Raw genomic sequence first — 13,054 nt, 5'->3', positions numbered from 1 at the left:
AAAAAAACTATCTGAACTGATAAATAACAGATTGGAGATTAAAATAATAGCAGATTTGTCTCATTTTAAATTAATAAAAACTGAGATGAAAAATTTACTTCAGCCAGAATTTTAATTTTACTATGGTCAAATAAATGTTCGGCGATATCTTCAAAAGATTTTTGACGCACATTTTTTTCTATATAATGTTGATATGGTAACTAATAAATACCATAAATTTGGTTATGCTAGCATGTGTGGAAATATTCAAACCACGTGTGTTACAACTAACCCCGCGTTACTCTGTGCCCCGCGCTCCCCTAATCTATTAACTACACAAAAACCTATCTTTTTACTTAAGTACCAGATATGGGTGCCATGCCATAAAATATTTTAATACGACTGACTTTGTATTTAATGTGAATTTAATAGAAACATTGTAATTTACTAATAATAGCGCTTTCATTGTGACATAAATATCCTACTTACATCATGTACATCTGCACTTTGTTGTTTCTAATGAGAGAGTCATCAGATGAGAGAATCATCATTCCTTCAGCGAACGCGCGCACTGAACAAAACATTTCCGCGATGACTCATCTGAACGCCTCTGATTGGTCACTGCATTCATAAGCTCAACAGAATCGTGTGTGATTGATTACAGTGTGCAGCTGTAAAAACGCGTCTGTCTCTGGCTCAGCGCCAGCCAAAGCGCAAGCGTAGATTTGAATTTAGCAGCCGATGCTGTGCCGCACTGCACGTTCTAATAATGCCAGTGCGATTGTATGAAATATAAAAAATATTATTAGACTATTTTTTTGTCTTTTGGAAGCTGCATTCAAAATCCACTTGGCTCAAAAATCTGAGGGGGCAGGCACGTGCCCACCAGTAGTTTTTTTTATTTATTAATTAATTAAATAAAATAAGATAAAATAAATAAATTATTAAATTAAATTGAAATAAAAATTAAATTAAATTTGAGAGAAAACAGCGTGTTGTATTCACATTTCATATCATATATAAATAGGCTTTTATACATGAAAATATATAAAATGGGGGGCTTCTTAAAATACATATTCATTCATGTAAAAAGCTGCTTTACACATGAATTAATATGTATTTTAGGAAAAGGGTCTCTTGCAAGAGGCTTGTCATATTTGAGGGTGCTTGACACCAAACGATAGAAAACCTCTGCTATAGTATAGAAAGATAACGGTGGCTCCCTCAAATCTGTATGGTCTGCTTTACAACAACTTGACTCGATGACAGTCGTTCAATAGAATAAAACAAAAAATGCAAATTGCCATTAACTGAACAACAGGGTGATAAAAGAAAAGAGAACAACTAAATAAACAAGCAAAAGCCCTCCAAACTCAAATGCAGTCATCATAATGGCAGTGTGGAGGGAGTGGGTGTGCAGTGGGCTGTTATGATAAGAGTGCCGAAAGGCTCAAACGGAGCAGAAATAAATGTATGAGTCTCTTCAGAGAAAAATTTGCTGCTTTTGTTACCTCGGGTAAAGCAAATGCATTGTTGAAAAGTAAATAAGGCACCGGATAAATAAAAGAATAGGAGTTGTTATTTGAATATATGGTGCCAGGCATTATGATATCTGTGGGCTGAAAAGCCCACACACATCTGAATGGACGGATGTTCAGGAATCTTCTAGGTCTTGATGCCCGTTTCCTTGAACTTGTGTTTTGACAAACACTCTCCCCAGGGTTGTCAAATATGACAACAACGTCACGTTTTTGTAACCGCACAGTCTAAATAGTGTAATTATGCTCATTAGTCCTCAAGGTGAATTGAATGCATTGCTAATTTGAAAAGCTCAAGTTGCATAACTAGACACATTATGATATGATTTATGAACTATCATACAGCAGGTGTTGGTTCGGCTATGATTAATACTTTTGTTTAACTAATCTTCTGGGTAATAAACAGACATTTTTGTTATTTATAATTTATAAGTTTCCACGATAATTATCATAGCTGATGTTTGTTATAAACTCCTAACATGATTTGGGCCAGTATGAAACCTCTAGCAAACACAAAGCAACACGCTTTTCTTCAGAAAATGTAAAAGTCTAGTTATTTATAAACGTAGTAGCTGGACTGCGTCATTTTTTACCTTCGGGTTGATGACTAGGTACGTGATGATGCCGTGCTCTTTCAGGTAGGAATCTCTGCTTTGTCCGTTGCCTGGCTCGACTTGATAAGCTCCTTTCAAATGTTCCAGTGTCACAGAAGAGATGTGAACCCGTCTGGAGAGGAGCACACAACTATTACAGGCTGGCGAATGAAAGAACATTTCACAAAAACAGGTGCATTATGTGAGTATTTCACAAATGTTCCAATGCCCACAGAGACAATGGAGTCGAGATATGAAAAATGAATGCAGTGCTTTGCGTTTCTGTTATTTTTGGGGTTATTCAACGAACACTCATTAGTAGCACAAAAGCACATTCACTGTGCTCTCAACAGAGCATTTCTATTAACGTCAAGAACCCTCCATGAGCATAATAGCACTTGTGGCAAATATGTGAAAATCATGAAATGGGGGAAAAACAAAAGTCATATGCTGATCTTACCCAGGTACACCCCCCGCCTCCATGTGATTGGCCAGGGTGACGTCATGTGACCAAACATCATACTGCCATTTCTGAAGGCCAATCACACCACAGAGAACATTCCCAGAGTGCACTCCAACACGCATGCTAATGTCAACTCCGGTAGCATCTCTCACCTTCCTGAAATAACAAGTAAATTTGCTCATTGTTTACTATTTTATACATTTTGAAATAATAATAAAAAAAAAACTTTATTTATTAAAAAAAACATTATTTGCCACTATAGTGTAATATGAATATGTATTTATGTAATTCAAATGTGCTTATGTAACTCGTTGTGACAAATTTGATTAATTAATCAGCATATTATTATTTAATCAGCATGTAATTAATTCCAAATGCATTTTAATCAACTGTCAGAATTAAAATGTATTAAAATATTCTTAAAAGTATATAAAAAATATACTTAAAAAGTACTTTTAATTACAAAGTTTTGAAAGAAATGTATGTGAAGGCACAATTAATATTTGTCTACTAAACCAATTTTAAACATAAACTTTTAGATTGAAAGTCATAAGAAATAATTTAGATTGAAAGACCTTTAGATTGAAAGAAACAAGTTTGGGTACTCTTGATGGATTTTATACTACTATTGTATGCAAATAAGGCAAGTTTTCTTCCAGTCTCATGAAAGATATTTCTTTTACAGCATGTACACAATTCAGGCTCTCCCTCCATCCTTTGAAATGACTGAAACAGCACCATATTTCACTGACATAACTCGGCTTAACACCAGAAATATTTATAGCAAAGTAAATATCAGAAGGTGCCATGATTGCGGCAGTACATGTTGGTTTATGAGGGAGTGTGTCTGGTGCCTGTGTATATATTCATTCAGCACACAGAACGTATCATCTTGTGTTTCAGATAAGCCAGTATGAATGTTAACATGTCCCTGCTGCACAAAACAGTCTAGACCAGCATGATTTTTTTTATGCAGGATGGATTAAGCTAGTTTGGTGCTATTCTAGTTTGTGGACCAGCTCCCTCAAAACAAAACAAAAAGCAGCCACTGGTGCTCCCTCAAAACAAAACAAAAAGCAGCCACTGGTGCTCCCTCAAAACAAAATACGAAAAAGCCACTGGTGCTCCCTCAAAACAAAACAAAAAGCAGCCACTGGTGCTCCCTCAAAACAACAACAACAAAAAAAAAGCAGCCACTGGTGCTCCCTCAAAACAAAAATCAAAACAAAACAATACAAAACCAGACCAGCCACTGGTGCTGCCTCAAAAAAACAAACAAACAAAAAAAAAAAAGGTACATGGCACCCCTGGAGGAGTGTTCGTTTCTCTCACAGATCATTCCATTGTATCTGTCACACACCATTCTTATTTCTAGGAGCCCCTCAGCCTGAGCTATGTCATGTTGGAAAATACACTGGAGGGTTCTCAATTACCCCCTAAAATGGATTTGTGTGTGTGTAAAAGAAAAAGATTGCAGTAGTGTAACGGAAAGCAAATGTGTGGCAGAAGAGCGTAAGAATGAAGAATGGGTGAGGAATCGTGAAAGGGACTGGAAAAAGGGGGTGCACTTTGAGATGGAGAAAGAGACGAAAAGGAGAATGTGTGGGTTTCAACAATATCACACATCTGAGCCTCATGAGTATGAGGGTTATTTCAGCCTCCGAGAGTAGTGCTTGAAAAGACAGACACCATGGGAAAAAAAGGACACATAAATGGTGTTTTGTAGATGATGAAATGGTGTAATGTGACAAACAGCTCATGTGTAATGGTTTTAGGACTTTGAAGCAGATATAACTCTAGGGGTCTTTTTGTTCTAATGAAGAAATGGAAAATGGATAATGTACAATCAGCTGGTCATTATCTCAAAATAAATCCTGATAGGCACTGGCTTATGGGAAGCCCAGCAGGTGTTCCGCAGGCTGGCAACCTCAGGCAACCATACGGCATTGTAAGCCAGTTATATTTAGGTTAAAATTGCCTATTAAGACTGAATTTTACACCGTGTTTGCACAGACATTTAAACTACCACAGCTATGTAGGAAACTGAAATTTCCTGTGACATAGGTCAATTATACAGTTTAGTGGATATTATGCAAACATATTTTAGTGCAGATTGCTGTGATGGACCAATTATAATCTAGTTTGAGAAAGACAGCGTGCTCTTTTACTTGATGGCCTCACACATGTCCAGCCCCATCTTCACACAGTCCTTGGCGTGATCAGTCAGAGGGTCTGGCAGGCCTGACACACAGTAATAGCAGTCGCCCAGGATCTTGATCCGCATGCAGTCGTTATCCTGCATCAAACAAACCATCAAGACAGCAGGTGTAGTAGACATGATATTCTATACAGGAAAAAAATATTAATATCAAATCAACATATCAGTGTGAAGGTATGTCAGAGATTGGGTCTAGTTGTCACAGGGGCTATATCTCATGCCTTTTAGGACATATGATACCTTGGCTATCTGGTCAAATTTGCCGAAAAGCTCATTCAGCATGTAGACCAATTCTCCAGGCGAACAATCACTGGCCAGACGCGTGAATCCAACAATGTCTGCATACAGAATGCTGTGGAAAATATTAAAATGTTCAAGAAAAGGAGAGTTATGCAAACTGGTAAAGAGCATGAAATGATGCTTTTGTACTGCAATTAATGCACACCTTGCAAATAATTATTTTCTGAATAAGCATTTTTCTTGTTTTCCAGTACTGAAACATCCTTAAAAACACAGCCGTGCTGATATTTAGACCAACAGCATGATTTTGTGATACTGCACTTATACAGCAGTTCAACAAACTAAAAATGTAGTTGCATTTTAGTATAATATTGAGAGTTATTTTGTCTATTTTTCTCAGCCAAAGGAAACAGTTCTAAACAAAGCCACAGGAGAATCAGCTCTTGCATCTCTGAGCAACACTCAGTAGTGGTGTTACTGAATGAATCATTGACTTGAGTGAAAGATTCAATGACTCACAATCACTTCTTTAGCTCCTGAATGAATCTATATTTTTGAATGAATTGGATGAGTAAATGATTCAACGACTCACTCATAGGAGAAACTTGTTTAGTTCTTTAATAAATCTGTGTTTTTGAATGAAATGGATAAGTAAATTATTCAACGGCTCACTCATAAAGAGAGTAACTCGTTTTATTTATGAATAAATCTGTTTCTCAATGAATTGTTGAGTAAATTATTTAATGGCTCACACATAAAAAGAGTAACTTGTTTAATTCCTGAATGAATCAGTGTTTTTCCAACACATTCTCACTCCAAACTTTTTTGGTCAGGACCCTTTTGGCGTCACTTTTTAATGCACAGGGTACCCATTTAGCATAATTTTTTAGACGTGCAGGGTACTCTGTTGCTTTAAATAAGAAACTTTTGGCGTCAATATGCAGATGCGAAGGGCATGAGATTTTATCGTTATGATTAATTTATATATTGGGTAATAATTTTGCTACCATTACATATATGTTGGGGTGTGATTTTCAATTTAAACAGTCACAACAATTTAATTTACATTACACTATTTACAGATTTTTGAGCATGTAACCCAACTCCTACCCTAAACCTAACCATTTGTCAATATAAAATACAGGATATAAAAGGCAGATACAACTAAAGTCACAATTTTTTCAAGAAGTATTAATATTCCACGTCTTCCTAGGCAAAACAATCGATTTGTAAGAGTAACAGACACGATCACCATCTCCATCCGCCATCTGTGCATAAATCCAAAAATTGCCGCCAGAAGAACCGTAACAGAGTGGGATTATTTTCAGTGATTAAAACCTTATGTTCTAACCTATTCTTCACTTAAAGATATTGTATGGCTTCAGAAGACTCGGAATGCAACACAACTTGTTTGTGATACTCTTATACTGCTTTTTTGGTCATGTTTTGCAATAAATACCTGTGACTGTACTTTTATTTGCCTGTTACGTGTTTTATATTGTTGAGAAATGGGTAGGTTTAGGGTAGAGGTGGGGTTAGGTGCTCAAATATCTATGAAACTATAAATGTATTTAAAATTATTTATATTTTTACGAATGCATGCAAAGAATTAAATGTGTCTATGTGACAAGATGGGAGAGAGAACGTGTTGGCTTTTCAATTAATCATTGAGTGACTTATTCAACAACTCATTCATAAAAAAAAAAAAGAGAGTAACTTGTTTCATTCCTGAATAAATCTGTGTTTTTCAATTAATTGGATGGGTGAATAATTGAATAATTCACTCACAAAAAGAGTAACTTATTTCGCTCCAGAATGAATCTGCGTTTTTCAATGAATCGTTGAGTGAATTATTCAACAACTCACTCAGAAAGAGAGTAACTCGTTTAATTCCCGAATGAATCTGTGTTTTTCAATTAATAGTTGAGTGAATTATTCAATGTCTCACTCATAAAAATATTAACTTGTTTCATTCCTGTATGAATCTGTGTTTTTCAATAAATGGATCAGTGAATGATTCTATAACTCACTCACAAAGAGAGTAACTTATTTTGCTTCTGAATGAATCTGTTTTTTTTCAATGAATTGGTTCAACTTAATGATTCAATGTCAAAGTCATTGACTTGTCGCCACCTACAGGTGTATCAATGTAAAATTCAGAAAGAGTCACTAAAAATCCCCACCACTAACAGACTGGCTGTCTGTTTGGAACAAACACAGATAAACAAAGTGATACAAACTGTTAAAAGTGCTGTTGGACTGTATATCAGTGCTCTTGGAATGCTGCTCGGTTGATCAAATTTGAGGACCAGAACTGTTGAATAAATAATATTAAAAAATATATTTTATATGGTAATTGACATTATGCCACAAATGCTATCTAATTTAACTTTTGCTGAACCTGAAACGCGCCTCTAATACTGCCAATATCCTTCAGTAACAGTGCACGGCCTGCCCTGGAAGATGCTCTGTGAAATCCATCATGAATTAGAGATACAGAACATTACGTAGATGCCAAGAAAATATTCTTCGCTTTTTCCTTCAGTCAGTTACACTGAGAACGAGCAGAGCAACAATCAACCTCACAGATCAAAAGGATATTGAAGTAGAAAGCAATATTGCTTCCAAAACAGAAAACTACTTGTCCTTCAATGCAATGAACTAAATTAAATGCGTTGAAAAGCCTCTTCAACAGTTTGCCCTATTTAGCTGAAGATTTTTGTTTTTGCTTTTTAATAGAAGCATACAAAGGTGTCTAGGCACTTTTAAAAGAGAGCTACATATATCTAGGTTGATGAATAGCTTGTTTTTTGTGTGCAGACTGAAGGAGGGCAGGATGGTTTGACAGGATCTACTGAGGGTATGACAGCTCGGCGGAGAGCAGGTGCGGTGTATAGGATATGTATATATTTTCTAGGCTGCCTAAAATAAATCAGCTGAGCGCACGGATATGCTAGTATGTGTGTCACAAGTCCTACCTTACATTGGTGTGTCTCTGTACGTAGAGGTTGTGAAAGTTGTTGGTGTTTTCCGCCTGGCCGAAGTTAGGCCCCTTCAGTCTCTGAATGATCTCTGCCTTCATCACCCTTGCAATGTGGGCGGGCAACAGGGACAGCAAAAGACGCTCCTATTGGTTGAAAAGAGAGGGGGGTGGTAGTTATATGTCATTTTGTGGACAATTCCCCCCAAAACAGTAAGCAGCAAGAACTGTTTACAACATTTATATTAAAAACCATTATTAATAATTGTGTACCAAATTCTGCATGTGAATGATTTCTGAAGGATCATGTGACACTGAAGACTGGAGTAATCATGCTGAAAATTCAGCTTTGCATCACATGAATAAATTACATTTATAAAATACATTGCAAATATTTTAAACTGCAATAATATTTCACAATATTATTGTTTTAATGCATTTAATGTATTGAGTATAAGTATATATATATATATATATATATATATAATTATTTTGTTTTGTTTTTCACAAATGATGGATGGCTGGTAGAATGACAGACAGAAAATAAGAGTAAAATAACTGAGGTAGATGAACAGGTTGAATCATAGCAGTGTAACTAACAGATGTCTCTTGCCGCTAATGAACTAACAAAAAAAAATATTCTAAAAGAAACATTTGTGATTCTACCAAAGAACATATGTAGACATTATTTGCTCAGATGCTGTTCTGAATTTAAACAGCTGAAATCTATTAAACTTTAAGCACTGTATCTTTTTTTAACCATGTTAATGCTAGATATCTTATCCACTAGGCTGATTAAATGACCAATATTTGGCTTTTTTTATATATTTTTGGCATCAATCGAGAACTGTGCACAGCTGGTTGATTAACAGAAGTGGTCAGCATGGTCAATGAAAAATGTTCGGTTATTTGAATTCTGTAGGGATGCACTGATACCACTTTTTTCAGAACAAGTCCGATACCGATATTTTCATTTTTGGTACTCACCGATACCGATACCTGTATTTTCACAGCATTTAAAAAAAAAAATGTAAATATTGGGTACAGAGACAAAATAATAATAATAATAACAACAATAATAATATGAATCATGTTAGTTGGCTTCATTTAGCAAACAGATATTTTCTTGCTATTTCGACACTTAATTATACCTGTTAAAATGTATTGTATAAGCTTTTGTTACTTTCACTGTTCATTTTAATGGCACTCCACTGCAGCAGCTCAATACTGTAATCACAAAACATTTTTCTTAAAATAATGCAGGGAACCACTCGTTATACATTATACGAGTACGCGTGTACTATTTTGGTGATGGAAGTCACACGCACTGTACACGGACCCTCGCGTACAAGTAAAAACCGAAGTATAATTTTAAAGCAAGCTAAACATGCGCAGCGCGCACATGTTTGCATTGGTGCAGAATGAGAGAGACACTTATAGCTAGCGCATTACACATAGTCTGCTAATTTCACTTTTGCTTCAATCGTGTATGCTTGACGTTTAAAATAAATGTTGTTTAAAGTGAATGCCCCTATAATTTGTTTGTTTTATATTTACGATTTAGTTTTAATCCAAATGCATGCGCTTATAGAGCGAACAGCAATCAAGATCATGCAACAGGAGTGTGCACTCTCTGATTCTCTCGCTCTCCCTCTCCTTACCATCAAATAACTTTAGTAACTTGTGCATTGTTTTACTTGCTTGCTTTTGACATATCCAACCGACTTACAAACTTTCCAGTGATGTCTGTGAGATATTCACTCGACAAGCTCACGCATCTGTGCCACCGCTCACTCAATCCACTCAGCGCTCTCTGCTTACCAGCTCGCACACATCCGCTAAACAGGCGTGAATATTGAACGTTTAACATTATATTAATTACTTGCATGTACTTCATAAACATCCTTAATCTCTAATAACTCCATTCTACTCTCTGTTGTTCTGTTGTCGGTGTTTCTTTTTCTGGACACAGCTCTGTTCACAAGCTGTGTGTGGTATCGGCTTTTGGTATTGGGGCATTTTTATGAGTAAGAGTACGAGTACAGGAGCGCAGTATCGGCCCGATACCAGTATCGGTATCTGTGCATCCTTAGAATTGTGAATACATTTTGTACTTTATCAGCCTTCAACCACCCTGTTCTTTAGATATCCCATTGGCTTTGACCATGTAAAAACCCATATTGGTCAACCACTAATTAAGTCCATTTTCAACCCGGGGTTAAGTAATGCATCACACTTGAATGAGGGTTAGCACAAGGTTACAGAGAACAAATAACTCAAAGAAAACTAAGAACAATGTGAAATATGGACAGGGTTGTGTTTGAGGTTTGAAAAGCCCATTCATTTCTCTTTTTATTATCCCGTCACTTTTCCCCATTCCATTTGTTTTCCTCTCAGAGACCACCCTGCTTAATGAAGGTCAAATAAAAGAAAACAAAATAATGGAGTGTGTGCCATGTGCTGATTGCGACTGCAGGAAAAGAGGAGAAATTATTTATACTGTACAGTTTTTACCATTGTACTCAAAAGAAGATGTGAGTGCTTTTAAATAACAGTCCATTAATGTATTATTATCAAAAATGAGACAAATCAAAGGAGGTTATCCACTCTAATGGGTGCATGTGCTGTGGTCTGACAGAGTGATTGTTAAAGGAAATTATGTCATTAGTCCATCTTGTGGTCCTTTGTCTAGAGTATAAATGGGCATGATTGTTGCTCTGTTAAAGTGCAGAAATATTAATTTGCTAAATTTGATGTTCTGTTTGGATATCTTATCCAATCGTAAGTCATAAAATATCACCAAAACCACACTGAGGACTAGATTTCACATACATCACTTAGACATACATTATGTAATCTGAAGAAATATGCTGAATTATGCTGCCTTCATGTGCTATCGGAATTATCCGAAATATGAGTTTCCTAATCAGAAATTGGACATGAACGGCCTCTCAAGTCATATTTACTACTCAAAAGATTATTTTGATACTGCAGTTTCCGAGTTAGGTGGGCCATAAACTTAAAACATAACCCTCTGGTGCTCTTCGGTCTTAAAATTTTCGGTTTAAAATTTTTAAAAATAACAGCTTCATCGCAATGGTACGAAACTTGGTGATTTTTATGGCATTTGGAATGTGAACACAAAAAAAAATTGAGGGCATGATTCGAGCAGGCTAAGTGATCGTAAAACAAAATAGTCACAATTGTGGTCTTCGGTCAAAAATGACCGACCATAGGAAATGAATGGGAAATCAACAAAAACACAATCTACAAATCTGCCACAATGCAGAAAAAAAAGTACACAGCAATGACGGGGTGAAACTCAAAACATCAAGAGTGCAAAACCAACACATCCACTCACACACACACACACACACACACACACACGTGTACACACACACTTAAACACACACATACACCTATGAACTGGTGTGACTGTAACACAACTATGATGCAGTAAAAAAAGTGGACAGCAAGGAAAGGGTTAAACTTTAAAACATCAAGAGTGCAAAACAGACACATCCTCTCTCACACACACACACACACACACACACACACACACACACACACACAATAATACACACTCAAATGAATTGGTATGGCTATAACCATATAGCCAAACGAGTCAGAAAAGATCCGGCGTGATGACGTTGAACACATACGCCGTGCCTTGTGCCTAGCAACATTTTGGAAAAGATTTTTATTTCAAATAAATGCTGTTCTTTTGAGCTTTCTATTCAGCAAGAAATCCTGAAAAATGCAAATGCAAAACTGGTTTACAAAACATTAATCAGCACAACTGTTTTCAGAAATGCTTCTTGAGCAGCAAATCAGCATATTAGAATGATTTCTGAAGGATCATGTGACACTGAAGACTGGTGTGATGATTCTGAAAATTCAGCTTTACCATCACAGGTATAAATTGCATTTTAAAATGTATTAAAATAGAAATCAACTGTTTTAAATTATAATAATATTTTACAGTATTACTATTTTTACTGTATTTTTAATCAAACAAATGCTGCATTTGTGAGCATAAGAGACTTCTGTCAAAAACATAAAAAAAACTTTTGAAGAGTAGTCTATATATTTAAAAGTAAATATTTGCGGTATCATTCATAACACAGAGTAACAATTTGGTTTAGGGGTTTGCAAATCCTGTGCTGTGCTTTTTAAAACCTGAACTCTTTTCATCACAAAATATATTTTAAAGGTAATGTTTTATTCACCCTTGAAATGTAAAATGAGGCGTATCCGTAATTAGGCTGATGGTCTGTGCTGAACTAATGTTCTGACTGGAATAGGGCTGGGCAATAGGTCAAAAATATCTTATCGATAACCGCCTTTAAAAATATCGCGATATCCGATAATATCGGCTACGTAAGCCCCACCTCCACCACGCCCCCCCCCCGCCGAGACAACATTGCCGACATGCACCATAAACACACACCATGTTCAGTTTGGTCTTAATTATTGCCACAAAGTTTGGTTTTACTTTTCTTTGTGCTTAAACTAACAAAACATTAGCTTTGCTGTTATTTTGGTGTTGCTAATAATTTCCACTCTGCTCTTATCAAATTTGTGCTTAAAATTAATTTCATTAATTTCCTTAATTATAACAATTGCAGCGTTGTTTTTAAACTTGTAGTCAAGCTATAACGCATTTGATATTTATCATGTATGACTAAAATTGTTTTTTTCCCTTTCTGGTAGCCGGAGTTCAGAGTTCGGAGGTCTCTTTTGGCCCGTTTTTAACTAAATAAAAATAACTGCTTTATTTAATTAGAAGCAGGGTAATTTAAATTTCATTTTTGTATTGTAATTTTTATCATTTTTATTTTATTAATCAAAATACAACGTCCGCAATATATTCAGTGTTGGGCTGCCAAAACTCCGAACGCGTGCATGTTGAGGGGCAAGCTGAGATATAGTACTATAATGTCTTCATCCGTTTGCAACAAAACGTTATAGTTTTGTTGCAAATTAATTAAGAATTTATAGTGCTATATCTCAGCTTAATTAAACATAATTATATTGTATACA

The 13,054-nt window shown here is 35.8% G+C and overlaps 1 protein-coding gene across 2 annotated transcripts in view; it reads right to left on the bottom strand.

Annotated features, from left to right (window-relative positions):
- Nucleotides 1-13,054, bottom strand: part of LOC107694336 (adenylate cyclase type 2-like) — an 84,567-nt gene that overhangs the window by 17,297 nt on the left and 54,216 nt on the right. For both annotated transcript variants that reach the window (XM_016494013.1, XM_016494012.1), the window contains 5 exons: nt 8,010-8,158; nt 5,032-5,143; nt 4,742-4,869; nt 2,571-2,729; nt 2,111-2,243 (listed from right to left, as the gene is read on the bottom strand). In XM_016494013.1, coding sequence (XP_016349499.1) covers nt 2,111-2,243; nt 2,571-2,729; nt 4,742-4,869; nt 5,032-5,143; nt 8,010-8,158 — 681 coding nt within the window. The remainder of the gene's footprint in view (nt 1-2,110; nt 2,244-2,570; nt 2,730-4,741; nt 4,870-5,031; nt 5,144-8,009; nt 8,159-13,054) is intronic.

This window comes from Sinocyclocheilus anshuiensis, unplaced genomic scaffold (genome assembly GCF_001515605.1).
Source record: "Sinocyclocheilus anshuiensis isolate Anshui unplaced genomic scaffold, SAMN03320099.WGS_v1.1 scaffold1240, whole genome shotgun sequence".
Lineage (NCBI taxonomy): Eukaryota > Metazoa > Chordata > Actinopteri > Cypriniformes > Cyprinidae > Sinocyclocheilus > Sinocyclocheilus anshuiensis.
Note: the sequence above shows the minus strand (reverse complement) of the source record. Positions and strands in the feature narration are given on the sequence as shown.